Source organism: Saimiri boliviensis, chromosome 8 (genome assembly GCF_048565385.1).
Source record: "Saimiri boliviensis isolate mSaiBol1 chromosome 8, mSaiBol1.pri, whole genome shotgun sequence".
Taxonomy (NCBI): domain Eukaryota; kingdom Metazoa; phylum Chordata; class Mammalia; order Primates; family Cebidae; genus Saimiri; species Saimiri boliviensis.
The window spans coordinates 27682245-27698184 of record NC_133456.1 but is presented as its reverse complement, the minus strand read 5'-3'; the positions used below and the strand labels follow the sequence as shown (position 1 = coordinate 27698184).

The following is a 15940-nucleotide window of genomic DNA, read 5'->3' as shown; positions in this document are numbered from 1 at the left end:
GGATTTTCGGATTAGGGATACTCAACCTGTAAAAGGAAGGACAAGTTATTTTCCAAGTGCTGGGAGAAGGCAGAATGCCAGGACTGTTGGTCAAATGTAGGAAGGTTTTCTGAGGCAGTACAGTTTGAGTTGGGTGTGAAGGTGGCCAAGAGACCTGGCGTGAAGTTGAAAGACTGATTCTGATCAATGGGAGTGCAGGTTTCCGGGTGCATTTTGATTGTGTACTCCAAAGTCTTGGCTACACAGAATAACCATACCGACCTCTGACCTCCCCACAGTGAGGACGTGTGCAAACGTGGCTTCACTGTCATTATCGACATGCGGGGCTCCAAGTGGGACCTCATCAAGCCCCTCCTCAAAACGCTTCAGGAAGCCTTTCCAGCTGAGATCCATGTGGCCCTCATCATCAAACCTGACAACTTCTGGCAGAAACAGAAGACCAACTTTGGCAGCTCCAAATTCATCTTTGAGGTGAGCCAGACTTCTCTCTCTTAGCATCTTCTTTCTCTTCCCCTTCTGCCATCCACACATTTCTCACTTCCCCTTCTCCATCTACCATACAGTATGTGATGCATCAGGGGCTGAGATTTCAGGATTCCTTGGCCACCACAGCTTTATCATGTAGAGTATGGGGAGGAACAAGAAGCTCACAAGATTGTCCCAAATGTACACCTTCATTAGACAGTCTTATTTACCGTTGATGGTTGTGTAAGTTGGGACAACTTATTTCTGGAGGCAACTTTGCAATTTGTATCAAATATCTTAGGAAGAGTTTATGTCCATTGATCTAGCAATTCTTTTTTTATTGCTGTATCATAGTTGTACATATTTTGGGGTACATGTGACATTTTGATGCCTGTATCCAACGTGTAATGATCAAATCAGAGTAAAAGAGATGCCTATCACCTAAAACATTTATCATTTCTTTGTGCTAGAAACATTATAGTTCTTCTCTTCTAGCTATTTTGAAATGTACCATAAATTATTGTTAACTGTAATTTCTCTACCTCGCTATTGAATACTAGAACTTATTTCTTCTATTCTTCTATTTAGCTGTATTTCTATACCTAGTAACTAATTTAGGAAAATATTCTTTTTTTTTTTTTTTTGAGATGGAGTCTCACTGTTACCCAGGATGGAGTTCAGTGGCATGATCTTGGTTCATTGCAACCTCTGCTTCCCAGGTTAAAGTAATTCTTCTGCTTTAGCCTCCCAAGTAGCTCAGATTACAGATACCTGCCACCATATCGCACTAATTTTTGTATTTTTAATAGAGATGGGGTTTCAATATGTTGGCCAGGCTGGTCTTAAACTCTTTACCTTGGGCGATCCATCTACCTCAGCCTCCCAAAGTGCTGGGATTACAGGCGTGAGCCACTGTGCCCAGCCTAATTTAAAAAAAATAGTCTTAATACAAAATTTCTACAAACAAAAGGTAAAAAGCCAAGTAAAATTGCAAACAAAAAATGTTTACAAGAATGTTCATCACAGCTCATATGTTCCTATACAATAGTATATGTACACATGTGCATAAATATGTATACATATATAGTACATGTACATACACATAGGTTTTATCCTTATGAGCTATTAATTTTGGTGACATTAATACACAAATACTGGCTGGGCATGGTGATTCATGCCAGTAATCTCAGCACTTTGGGAAGCCTAGGTGGGTGGATTACTTGAGGTCAAGAGTTTGAGACCAGCCTGGCCGACATGGTGAAACCCTATTTCTACTAAAAATACAAAAATTAGCCGGGCATGGTTAATTACAGCCACGCCTGTAATCCCAGCTACTCCAGAGGCTAAGGCAGGAGAATCGCTTGAACCTGAGAGGCAGTGAGCTGAGATTGCACACTGTTCTACAGCCTGGGCAACAGAGTGAAACTCTGTCTAAAAAAACCAAACCCATTCAAAAGTGGGCAAAGGGTATGAACAGACACTTCTCAAAAGAAGACATATATGAGGCCAAAAAACATACGGAAAAATGCACATCATTACTGGTCATTAGAGAAATGCAAATCAAAACCACATGGAAGTATCATCTCATGCCAGTTAGAATGGCAGTCATTAAAAAATCTGGAGACAACAGATGCTGGAGAAGATGTGGAGAAACAGAAACACTCTTACACTGTTGGTGGGAGTGTAAATTAGTTCAACCATTGTGGAAGACAGTGTGGTGATCCCTCAAGGACCTAGAAATAGAAATTCCACTTGACCCAGCAATCCCATTACTGGGTATATACTAAAGGATTATAAATTGTTCTATTATAAAGACACTTGCACACCTATGTTCATTGCGGCACTGTGTACAATAGCAAAGACCTGAAACCAATCCAAATGCCCATCACTGATAGCCTGGACAAAGAAAACGTGGGAGATATACATCATGGGATACTACAAAACCATAAAAAACGATGAGTTCGTGTCCTTTGTAGGGAGTTGGATGAATCTGGAAACCATCATTTCCAGCAAACTGTCACAAGAACAGAAAACCAAACACCGCATGTTCTCACTCATAGGCGGGTGTTGAACAATGAGAACACATGGACTAAGGGAGAAAAGCATCACACACTGGGGTCAGTTGTGGGGAGGGACAGCAGGGGGTGGGGAGGGATAATGTGGGGAGAAATGCTGGATATAGATGAAGGGGGAATGGAGACAGCAAACCATCTGGTTATATATACACCTGTGCAACAACCCTGCATGAACCGCACATGTACCCCAGAACCTAAAGTACAATTTAAAAAAAACTCCACAAATACTATGAAGCCATTAAAATCCATATTTAGAAAAATAGTATTAAAATTTTTTATTTTTCAGTAAAATGCAGGTGTTAATATGGGGAGTATAATCTGAGATTTGTTTTTAAAGTGTATGCCTGGAGAAGAAGACAGACATGTGAAGAAGTTACTGATGGTTCATTCCAGGTGACTGGTTTATTCTAGGTGACTGGATAATGGGTGGTTTTTATTTGCTTCATATATTTTTATTTTTTTCAAAGATGACATATTACTTTTATAATCAAAGAAAACATTTGTTTTTAAACTAAATTTTCTAGAGGGTCCATGTTTCCCCTGAGAATTTTTAATGACAATACATCAGATTAAATCAATGATTTAAACATCTTTGTTGCAGCCAAATTTGAACTATTCCCTTGCTCAGAATTCCAGCCCTCATCTGCAAGGGGATGAACTTTTAAATGTGTGTGTGTTGAAAATGCAGAGCTGCTTTTAATCTTTAGCAGCTTCCCATTCCAGACTTTTGTACCCTGGGGGCCAGGAGCGCCTGTGTGTGGTGTCAAATAGGCTGTGATTTGAGCACAATGACCTAACACTTGATGCAGACAATTCTCACTCTGTGTAAATAATACAAGAAATTTGGCTTGGTATAAAAACAGTGACCTATGATAGTCTCCCAGCACCCCTCCAGAACACTAGGAGTCCTGTAGGAAAATGCTTTTTATATATTGGCTTTTTTATACAGAGGTGGTGACAACAAGCCTGTAAATGTGTGAGCTGAAGAGACTGAAAAGAATCTTTTCAGTAAGTCTTGATACTTCTGCTTCAGCATTTCTGGCCTGCATGTCCCATCTCTCTGCACCTCCTTCACTCTAAGCTGAGCAAGCTTGTCTCTGCCTCCTAAATAAGAGGTATAGGAGAGATAGCTGGGGGCCTTCCAATCAAAGGAATATTTATAAGGCAGTATTTAAGAACAGTGAGTTTACTACTAAGTGCAGACTGGGGTGACAAGTGATACAGAGATGAGAGTATAAGCTTGTTCAAGAACTTATACGTAATTGGTAAGTATAATCATGGAGGACTTCCCAGAAGTGGTAAACTTTGAGCCATATTTGAAGGAGAAAGTATTTTAGAATAGGGTTTCTCAAAGTTTAATGCACATAAATGTCCTGGGGATTTTGTAAATGCAGATTCTGTCTCAGTAGGTCTGGGGTAAGGCCTAAGATTCTGCATTTCTAACAAGCTCCTATGTGATGCCAATACTGTTGGTTTGAGAGCTATGCTTTGAGTTGCAAGGATGGAGATTAGCAGGAGTTTGCAACTCTAGCTGCACATTAGAATCACCTGAAGGACTTTTAAATCTACCCATGTCCAAGCTCCCACGTAGCCAATTAAATCAAAATTTCTAGGGATGGGGTATTGAGCATTGGTGTTTTTGCATGCTCCCCAAAGGATTCTAATGACCAGACAAGTTTGACAACTATTGTTCCAGACCAGCCCTCTTGCTTAGGTCAACTCTTTCCTTCCTCTTAGGAGAGAGGTGGAAGGAGAAGGGACAAAGAGGGGATGCTCAGAGAGTAAGTAGCAAGACGTAGAGAGATAAATTGCTTTTCAGGTTTTGAGTAATGATGCAGCCTTCAGATCATCACAGTGAGCACCAACAGAGATTGAGCATGTGCTCCATGCTGTGCACCCTATGTGCTTTACACACATTGATACATTTAATCCCAGCAAGCCCCATGAGAAAGGAATTATTATCTTCATTATACAGAGGAGGAGACTGAGGCTCTGAGACCTTAATAGCTTGCCCTGGGTCACACAGTTAGTAAGCATATGGCTGGGACCCAAACCCAGATATTAATTTGCTAGCCTCTCATTCTTCATAAGGAAGAAGAGAAGCCTGAAGGCCTATAGTAAAGAAACGATTTTTACTGATAAACTGGGGTGGTTGCCTGCATCATCATTTGCTGGAGACACTTTGCTTCCTGGAGACATTCTCCACTCTGCTCTCCAGGAGCTTGTAGGGGCCTCACAGAGTAAACCAAGGGCCCAGACTTGCCTGTTGCCCATCCCTAGTTCTGTTTACTGTACCACAGAAGAGCTAGCAGTGAGAGCCTTGGAAAAGACAAGACTATGAAATCCTTACAGCCCAAGCATTGGCCCACATTGCTTAATCCAACTTATGATGATACCTTTATATCATCATACCCATGATATAAGGGTAGCATCATGGGTCCACTGGCCTTGGTTTTAAAGCTGTAGAAACTGTCTCCCAGAAACTAGGTCAGTTTTTCTTCCAGCTTCTGCTTCTAGCATTTGAAGCCCTATTGAAGTGAATTTGGGGTCAGGAGGAGGGAAAATGAGGAGAGTGGGGACACAGGCAGTTCTTCTGGGATGGTACATGGCGGGCAGTTGGAGAGGCTTGCTGAAGCAGTCAGTAGTCTGTAGAAACTGCTGATCTTGGCTGATCTGTGACTGCTGGCCAGTGAGTCCCATGGTCTCTACTCACCCTTTCCGAGGCTCTGGTCATTATTATGTGGAATTACCTTGTCTTTTCCTCCTCCTATTTCTGTCCTGTTCTTCCCCCAACATCACTGAGTATCCTTGTCTGTGTCTGCCCCTTCCAGACGAGCATGGTATCTGTGGAGGGCCTCACGAAGCTGGTGGACCCCTCCCAGCTGACGGAGGAGTTTGATGGTTCCCTGGACTACAACCATGAGGAGTGGATTGAACTGCGGCTCTCCCTGGAGGAGTTCTTCAGTAGCGCCGTGCACCTGCTCTCACGCCTCGAGGACCTCCAGGAGATGCTAGCCCGGAAGGAGTTTCCTGTGGATGTGGAGGGCTCTCGGCGGCTCATTGATGAGCACACACAGCTCAAGAAAAAGGTGCTGAAGGCCCCTGTGGAGGAGCTGGACCGAGAGGGGCAGCGGCTGCTGCAGTGCATCCGCTGTAGCGATGGCTTCTCAGGACGCAACTGCATCCCGGGCAGTGCCGACTTCCAGAGCCTGGTCCCTAAGATCACCAGCCTCCTAGACAAGCTGCATTCTACGCGGCAGCACCTGCACCAGATGTGGCACGTGCGCAAGCTCAAGCTGGACCAGTGCTTTCAGCTGCGGCTCTTCGAGCAGGATGCTGAGAAGGTAGGAAGGGAGCAGGTTAAACCCGAGCTGGGTTGGGGGTGAGGGAGCAGAGGTTACACATCCAACCTTCTGATTAATGATAGTACTTTTCTGGAAAGCTTTAAAACAGTGTGCCTACTAGTTTTAGCTAGTGTAAGTTTTTTGTTGTTGTTGGTTTGTTTTTTTAGCTAGTGTAAGTTTTTCGTTGTTTTTTTTTTTTTTTTTTAAAGCTCACCCTTATATAGTATTTATTATGTGCCTGGTATTGTTCTAAGCCCTGTGTGTAAATTTACTCATTTTGATCCTTTCAAGAGTTCTAAGAGGTAGGTGTACTATCATAATCACATTTTACAGGTGAAGAAACTGAGAGGTTAAAGAATTCAACAAGCTGGGAAGTGTGGTTTGGCTCTGGGTCCATGCTTTTACCTACTGTTAGATACTGTCCTGAGTGCCTGCAATGAGTGGCTCAAGCCAGCTAAGGAACAAAAACAGTACTGTTAGCGGCCACTATAATATTAATTGGTGATTATGGTCCTGCAATGTATTTTACCATTGACAAACCACTTTTACACAGTCTTATTTAATCTGCATAATCCTTTGATCCTTACGGGTTGAGTGGTGGCATCTCTCTTGACACTCAGGGAAAATGATGTTCTTTGATCTTGGGGCCTACAGTGACAGAACTGACATCTGAATCCAGCTTTTTTCTGTTTCCAAGTCCAGGGCTCTTCTTGCCTTACCTACTCGTTTCCAGAGATTTCTTTTCAGCTGCTAAGCACTTTCTTGAGTAAGGCAGCATTTTTTTTTTTTCAGCAGTGAATTTTCAAAGCTTTCCCCTTATCAAGGGAAAGTAAAATAGGAGAATGTAAAAAAGGAAAATGGCATATAGTGCCTCTTTGCTGAGGACAAAAGATATCTTCTCTAGATTCTCTTTAAGCTAAGAGAAGAAAGAAGAGTTTACTATTATATACACTTTAAGAAGAATAAAATAGGCTCTCCTCCTATCAGTTTTCTGGATGTAACTTATATTTAAATGCACAATACTGTTCTTAGAGATGCCATGACATCTCTTAGTAACCTGTGAATTTTACAAATAGTGTGTGATATGATGGTTTTCTGTCTGTTAAGAGCTCATATTGAAAAATGTCTCCAGGAATTTTTAAGTGATGAAATAGAGATCTTAAACTCACTGTGTCAGTGTGATCCCAATTTATGTATTAAATATAACTGCAGGAAAATTTACCAGAATGGTAATAGTTTTGCTTCCTGGAGGCAGGCTTATGGTTGATTTTAATTTTAATTTCTCTGTATAATTTTATAATGTTTTCTAATCTTTTATTATATATAGTAAAAGAAAATCAGTATATGCAGGTTTTTAAAAAATGTATATCTCTTTTTAGATACCTTTTGAATATGATTTAAACAAGTTTTGGGAACTTCTGACCTTTCTTGGGCCTCTTTGCCTAGTGGCCTTGCAGCCTGGGTCTGACCCTGACCTGACTTTCTCTGCAAAAGGCAGCTTAGACCTCAGAATTCCTGCATTGCTCACCAAGTGATGAGATGCCAGGGCAGGAGCCAGCTGTTCTGTGAAGCCAGAATCAGGTACTTTGGCTCTGTTGCCAGTTTTGGAAAGATCTGGAACACCTCTTTTTTTTTTCTTGAGGCCAGTTTTGCTCTGGGGCAGGGAATCAACTTTGTAGTCTGGCCTGGGTGTCTGTTTCAGTGAGCAAGGGACAGAAAGGGAGGTGGGGGGACTTAAGTCTGCCTAGCCATGTTTTAGAGTTTGGGGGACTCCATGGTATCCCTGAAGCTCAAGGACATGGGAAGCCTGCATAGGGCACAGATAATGCCTGCCTCAAAAACCAAGCAAACAGTATACCATAACCCCAGAAGTTCCCAGGTCAAGGAAACTGCCCTTCTAAGGCCAGCTAAGTTCCATGTAGCAGGGCAGTCATTGCTGTTGCACATATATTCCCTTAATTCATGCTCATGAGAATCATATAGTATATGACAATGGCTATTTTAGTTGAAGAAACGGAAACTCAGAGAGGTGAACTGGCTGGCCCGAGGTCATATTGTTGGTTAGCCAGGGCCAGTGTTTTAGTCTGTCTCCGAAGCCCATCCAAGCTCTTATGCAATAGCCCAGCTGTCTCTCTGCTCCCAGAACCTGCCTCCTGCTACCACTGAACACCACCTCTTAGCCCCTAGGTCTCCTGGCACATGCCCTGATGACCCTAGAGAAAAATCTCAAATCCTACCTTTTAATGCTTATTCCACAGCAGAGGCTCTTTCTGTGCCATGGACTCTTTTCATCTGGTGAAGCTGATGGACCTCTTCTCAAAATAACATTTTAAAATGTACAAAAAATATACATAGGCTTGGAACGCAATTATTTAAACACGGTTATTTGTAGGAACAGAAAACCGAATACCACATGTTCTCACTTATAAGTGGGAGGTAATCATTGGATACTCGTGGACTTAAAGATGGCAACATAGAAACGGGACAACTAGATGGGAAGGAGAGAGGGGGATAAGGGTTGAAAACTATTGGGTACTACACCCAGTACCTGGGTGATAGGATTATGCCCAGGTGATAAACCTGCACATGCATCCCCTGAATCTAAAATAAAAGCTAAAAATAAATACAGTTGTTACATTTAAAAAATAGCAGCACTATATGCGCTTCTTAATTAACATGCTAATAAGATCTACCTGAAGTCTAATAACTACCATAATCCTGAAGTAGTGATGCACATAAATAAATGATGTTTCAGGGCAACAACACTGATGTGATGTGAAAATATGTGTGTTTCTGTTGGAGTCAAAGACACTAGCATTGCTAACACAAATGCAGTTTGTTGACTGTGTTCATAATGGAAGAGAATGCTATATTTTGGTTAGAGGTTTGTGAAAATAAAGATACAATTTTTTTTTTCTATCTAAGTATATGATCCCTGAATTCTATCCATGAACCCTAAGTTTAGAATGCCTGTTGTGTGATGCCCTCATACCTTAAAAAGGAGTGTGGGGGAGTGTGTGCATATGCACGTGTGTGTGTTCATGCATGTGCATGGGAGTGGGGGGGCAGGGAGAGAGGGAGAGAATATTCAAAATATAACAAGGGAGCAAAAAACAGGATAGGATGAAGGCAGCCCAGGAGTATTTTGAGGTTGAGTCAGTGGTGAAAATGCCACTCAAGCTTGACCCAGCTGCCACTGAAAATGTGCTGATGTTGGACAGGCTAGACAAACAGTCCTTTTAAGTTGTTTTAAGATTAATTTAAAGTATCTGTGCAGAGCTAAGTGCCTCAGCCTTTGACTTATTTGGTGGCTTTGGAAAGGGGTGAAGTGGGTGATGGTTTGAAATAAGGGCTGCTAGTGTGGATCCACATCTAAACAAGGGCTTGAGGAAGTAGTTACTGCCTGAGCTAAGTCTTAGCCTCCCTTCTGGTGGGAGACTGGTTGGCGGAGGCCTCTAATTCCAGATCTGGGAAGCTCTTGGCAGTCAGAGGAGTCTGGTGATAGTTCAGCCTCTATTTTTGTAAAAGGGGTGGGCACAGTCTCACCCCTGGCCTTGCAGGGTGACAACTTGTTCCCAAGGGCTTGAAAATGAGTTGATGTTCTCCATTCGCCAGCTGGCCTTGGGGAGTGAAGCTGCCTCTCACCTCTTCCCATGGTGCCTTTGATGACCCCCCACATTTCCCATCCTAGGAGGTGCTGGGAACTGGGCCATGCTCTCTCCCAATTAAGTATGGAGTAGGGCCTCTGTTCCACAGATAATTTATAAAGCAAGTCACTTATTCATTTAATAATCAATGTTGAACAGCTGTTGTGAGCTCCAAACAAGGGTAAGTAGGCCAGAAGTTCTGTCTGGAGCAGCTCGCCATCTAATTAAGGAAGTGAGCACATAAGCTTCTGTGTATTCGCTTATTTACTTTTATTTTTAAAAACAGGTTTATTGAGGTATAATAGACATATAAATGGCACATATTTAACATATGTGATCTGATGAGTTTGGACATGTGCATACACCTATGAAACCATCAAGGTAATAGACATAGCCATACCTCCAAAATTTTTTGTTTCCCTTTACATAAACTCTTACTTATTGAAGACTTTCTGTGCACCCTGTGCTGTCCTAGGCACAGCCTCTGTGCTTGGAGATTTAGAAAAGAGCAAACACTGCAGCTCAGGAATGACAGGAAAGTCTTAATGATCAATCTGTGGAAGCACAGAGTAATTCAGAGATAATTCAAACAATGCATGGTATTAGATGAACCACTGCAGTCTTGGCCGGGCACCCTCTGGTCTATAACTAATGGGCCCATCCTCTACTGTATTCACAGAGCACAAGCTCGGTGGCTCCTCATTAGCCTGGTGCAGATTAAGGCTCTCTGTGCAGCCCTGTTTCACGTCCAGTTACCCCACCAGTTGCAGTAAACCCTGTGTGATGAAGGGTCTGTCCTGCAAACACAACTTATTACCGAAGAGAAGGAATGGGCCTCTTCCCTACTGGGGGCCATGTGTGGTCTTAAAGGTCACTAAGTAGACTCATTGTAGATATGCCTTTGGAAAAGGGAAGGGTGAGTGCTGTTTAGTGGAGGATCCTCCCCACACACTGCTCTTCCTGGGTGCCTAGTGCACATCTTACAATGACAGAACTGGTCGCAACCTGGAGGTCCACACACTAAAAATCTCAGCCTTGCCATCTGATGACAGTCATTAAAACCTTGTGATTGCTATGTGCTGATGCCAATAATAAGTATCAGAAAATACTGAAACTCCCACACTGTCTGCCTTCTGATCTGGGGAAGGCCCTCAATCTTCCAGTCTTTTCAGGGAAGGAGCAGTGCTTCGAAGAGCTCTGGTGCATAACTAGAATTAACTGATTGAGAAATCTTTGGCTACTTCATTTCTGCTTAAAGGAACCTCTATCAATGTCTACCCAGGAGACCTATTTTTTAGTCTTGCCCAAAACTATTCTGGAAAGGAGGAAGATGTTCTCACTTTGGGCGAATCCCCAAAAGAGTGAACAAAGCTGGCTAATGAGGCTTCCAGTATTGGAATCATGCTATTATTGATTTATGCAATGCATTGTATTTATTTCATTTGTAAATGCATGTTTGGGAAATGCCTAAGACAATATCTTTATCACCCTGCTTGAGATATCCTGATGCCCACCTCCCCCATGACCAAGACATCCAGCCCAGATGAGAATCTCTCATTTGTTTTAGGTGTTAAGAGGAGACTGGCCTCAGTGGCTGCCTGGGCCTGCCCTTACCACCATGGGAAAGCTCACATTGGAAAACCTAATTTGTAAATGGCTTGCTGCATATTCTTTTTTGCATGGTCAAATTCTATTCACATCCATGGGTGCCATGTCCATGCTGAAATGGAGCTGTAGTGAGTGGGGCTTAGGATTTGTCCTGGGGTGACACTTACCAGTTGTGAGATGTCAGGCACATCTTTAACTTCTGACCCCCAATTATATTACTGACAAATCAAAGATAAAGAATTTGTACTACTTCAGCATATTTTGACTTTTCTTCTGCTTCCCCACTACACCGTTCTCATGCATAATACTCTCTTTTCATGAAAACATCTTTTAACAGAAGAAGTGGGATGGCCACGGTCATGGTGGTGGTGGTGGTAACTTTGGAGGTGGTGATGATACAGAATAAATTTCTGAGGAGATGTACCAGAATCTGCAGAGTGGTTTGATCCCACCCCTGCCCCAATCCATATCTCTTCCTCTTCCTTTGAGACTTGCTGCACTAAATAAATATCTAAGCCCTTTTACAGCTGAACAATTGTATAATACTTTGTGTTTTTTGGTTTTTTCATTGTCCTCCATATATTTATAGTGGTTTCTTCTCTTTCCAGCATTGTTGCCTTGGGTAATTATGAAAAAAAAGAAACCTCTCAGCAAATAAAACCAAACTCTTTTGAGGTTTTGTTTGTTTATTTGTTTGCTTAAAAAAAAAGACAAACTTCTTCCCAGGATTGTTATGAGAATTGAGTGGGGTGATGTACAAAGCAGTGCCTGGCATGGTGCCTGGCACAGCATAGCTATTCCAGGGACATTGGCTTCCCTTCCTTCTCCCTGCACTATTTCAGTTATGATTTACTTTTCAGTCATGGGTGCCTGCTGAGACTATGAAGGGTGTCACTGATGCTGTCTTCCAAATGAACCTGCTCTAAATCATTTTCAATTATCTTCAATGGAACAAAATTAAGAATTGATTTTTGAGAGAAGCTGTAAATTATTATTTAGATTCATGGGGACCCCACAGGTCACCAGGCTATGCAGCGCCCCTGGGCAGGGCATGAGAGAGGAGCACATAGGTCAAATTGGGGTCACACCTGAGGAGTCAGGGTGGGGGGATCCTCCACAGGGAATGGTCTCTGGAAAAACAAGGTCTGTCCTTGAAGCATCCCCAGAGGAAAGTGATTCTTCCCATTGTCCCAGGAGAAGTGAGCACCCATCCCCATGTACCCTCTACATCTGAGACTTTTGTCACCTTCTGCTTCACAGTATAACTAAGAGCGTATTTGTCTTATTCCCTTGTAAACTTGGGGCCAGAAATACTTCCTATGGCAATGTTTATGTATTTTAATATTCTTGGAAGTCTGTGCAAACAAAATAACGTTGCTTATATGTTAATCACTGTGAGAAAATCTACACTGGGCACCACTGGGTGCAGGGCATTGTGGTAGGCAGCAGACCACTGTGTTAAGGGTGACGTGCTTATTGCATTTTGAGGGTGGTATGTCCTGTTAGCCACATTAGCATTGCAGGACATCCCCAGGATGCCCCGTCATTGGGCAAAGTATCCAGTGCTGTTTCCTGTCCTCTCCCTCCAAGATATAAACAGTTCTGGTCACTCCCTAGAGCCCAAAACAGAACCCAAAGTCTTATGCTGCCTGTGGTGACCAGAACCAGTGGGGCTGGTTGTAGAGAAATCCTGCTTCCCTGGTGGATCCTGGCCTATTGTCTCTTCTCTTCCCCATACCTCCAACACCCCCATGCCCCATGAGGTAGCAGGAACACGACTCCACTGTCATTTATCAAAGTGAAGTGCCTTTGCAGTAATTACAATATGTAATTCTTTTGGGAATGTTCAAAGTATTCTCACACCCATGACCTTAGAGATTTTCTGGCCCAGCCCTTCCTTTTACATAATAGTCTTTGACCCAGAGCAGAGACCCACCCAAAGTCAAAGTCATCCAGTCCATAGTTCATCATCTGAGTCTCCCATGTACTATATGTGGTAGGCCAGATGGACACATATAGGGGCATCATTTCACAGATGGGAAAGCTGAGAGTTGGTGAGCTTGTGAGTTTTGCTTGGGATAGAGTCTTTGCTTTGAGGCTGGTGCCCCTCCCTCTTCTCCCAACACACACACACACACACACCCACACACACCCTCTCTTTGGAGGCTCCTTGCCATGCAGGGCAGATGGTGGCATGTGCCAGCAGCCTAGAAGGTAGCTGGAGGGGCTGGGGGCTAGGAGGATAAGGGTCACTTGACATGTGTCCTCTTCAGTGCTGTGATGAAGGAACAAGCACTGGACAGGCCTCCAGAAGGGCGTGTTAGGTCTCTGTGTGGTTCAATTGCCTGAGCCCTTCACGTTGGGAGGGAGGCTTCAAAGAGCTGTGACCTTTGGGGTGGCCAGAAGGGCAAGGCCTTTACTGGGTGGTTGTAATTTCCTGCTTTTTTTGGAGAAAGGCTCCGGTGCCCTCTTGTTCCTGCCCTCCCCCCTCCTACTGAGACCTTAACCACCAAACCCCTCCACCTCCTGTTGACTGGGCTCAGGGCAAGGAAGTGTGTCTGTATCCCGCCCCCTGACACAGAACACAGTGTCCTGTATTATTTCCAGCCTGCAGGCCCTGGGAATCTCGACTTACTTTTTCTTATTTCCTCCCCTTGAACGTTAGAAACATTAGATTCCAAAAATAATCTAAGTCACAATGTTCTACAGGCTGCATGTGTGTGTTTTCTCCCAGAGCTGTTTTTCTCTCTCTTACATCCTTTCTCCCTCTCCTTTCTTCCCTCTCCTGCATTTTCAGCCCCATTTGTATCCTGAGATTAGCAGGCCTGCAGGAGGAGTGTGGGTGTGGAGAACAGAATGGAGGAAGGATGGGGAAGAATGCTCAGGCATGAGGCTTGGCTCCCTTCCATGGTTCTCTCAAGAGGGTGAAAGGTGCCAAGACCTGAACTGCTGTGTGTGAAGAGTCTGCCTATGCAGCCCCTGCTTATGAGTGGACCCCATAGGGACTCTTTGGAACTGAGAACTAAAACACTGTTTTAACGGTACTTTCCAGAATCTAGGTTGTCACACTGACCATCTGTAGCAATTGACGTGAGCTGTGAAAAGAAGGTCTGATCAGAGATGAAATGTGTGTGTGTGTGGTGGGGTGTCGAGGCGGGGGCTCAGGGCAGTAACTGAGAAAGGTTCATTGACTCACTCATCAACAGACATTGAGTGTCTACTGTGTGCCCCACCTTCTGCTGGTACCGTGTCTCTCTACTCTTACCCTAGGCCTTGGATGGAGGACAGTCCAGGGCAGTGCAGGGAAAATCAGGGTTAGCACTAATGTAATTCTTGATACATTGAAAGGAAAAGATGGTTTAGAGATAATATCACTGCAGTGACTAGAACCTGGGTGAGTTAAGATACCAAGGTCTCTGTTGCTTTCTGGGTGGGGTTCAGGCTGGTTGGGGTAGGGGCGTGTATCTAGTATACAGGGGAGAAAAGGAATGGAGGTGGCCCAAGCAAAAAGAAAACATGTCAACTTTGCCCCAGTAGGAGAAGTAGGGGAAAGGTCTTGGTACCCTGTTTGAAGAATAAAGGACATTCAGTTGCCATTTATAAAGTAAAACAAATTTAGTCGCTGTTTGGGGTGAAAAGCTTTTCCAAGGTTTCTTTCCAGGCATTTTACTTTGAAGAACCTGTTTTCCTTCTTTTTCTCTGCCTTCTACCCTACTCCCCTATTCCCCTTCTGCTCTCTTTCTCACTTGTGACCCTCCTGGTCCCTGCCCTGGCATCTCCTCAGGCCTGTCCTTACTTTCTGTGCACCTGTTCTCTCTGAACTTGTTGCATGGCCTTCCTTTTCCATTCCTGCTTCCTTCCTTGGTCAGTGTTAAGGAAGAGCCCCATGCGCAGTTCAGGCCTCTTGTCAGGGGCAGAGAGAGCACTAGCTTTGGAATTAGAGAGACCTGGGTTTGAATCCCTGTTGGGCCACTTGTAGCTGAGTGACTGTGTTCAGTTCACCCCCTCTGAACACTGATTTCTTTATCTCTAAAATATAGATTTTAATACATGCCTTAGGATTATTGCATGAGTTAAAGAAAATGTACATAAATCTTCCAGTATTGCCGGAGCCTAGAAGGCACTCAGCACATGGAAAAAACGGTAGATTTGTGGAGACAGACTTGTGTTAGCCCATGTAAATGAGTGGAATCAGCAGCGGATAGGTGCCCAGGCAGGCTCTCTTGTGGGACATGGGTGGGGAATGCAGCAAAGATGCCAGAGTGGACAGTGGGCAGCCTGTGGCAGCAGAGCATGGAGATAAAGTAGAACCTGGTGGCTGGAGAAACCAAGAAGGGATCTTGAGGAGGAACTCATCAGTGGATATTAGACACAAGGTTGGCTGCTAGCAGGGATAAAAGGAAATGGAAGCCGTAACCAGGCTGGCAGGATCTTAGAGAACACTGTTGCTGAACATAAGCCAATCACTGTGCCAAGCACTGTGCCAGGGATGGGCAGTTGGAAGATGAGCGGCATTCAGGCCTTGCCACATTGCAGCAGAGGGCACCAGCAAACAAATAGCCATTGCAAAGGTAAGTTCATAATGTTATCTATTAGTGCTATGGGAGCATAGATGGAGAAATGTTCAGCCAGGATTTGGGATGCAAGGAGATGGAAGAGTATGTGCAGACACACAGCAGCCTCAAAATGTAGGCTGGATTCTGGGAATGTCTGCAGTCAGGTGTGGCTGGAGCACAGGCTCTGTAGGGAGGAGAGCAGGAGGTCCATGTTCATGCCATGTGGGTTACCAGGAGTTAGAGCA

General features: G+C 43.8%; 1 protein-coding gene across 26 annotated transcripts in view; it reads left to right on the top strand.

Annotated features, from left to right (window-relative positions):
* Positions 1 to 15940, top strand: part of KALRN (kalirin RhoGEF kinase) — a 711287-nt gene that overhangs the window by 237813 nt on the left and 457534 nt on the right. For all 26 annotated transcript variants that reach the window (XM_039477078.2, XM_039477077.2, XM_039477076.2 and 23 more), the window contains exons 4-5: positions 279 to 471; positions 5372 to 5884. In XM_039477078.2, coding sequence (XP_039333012.2) covers positions 279 to 471; positions 5372 to 5884 — 706 coding nt within the window. The remainder of the gene's footprint in view (positions 1 to 278; positions 472 to 5371; positions 5885 to 15940) is intronic.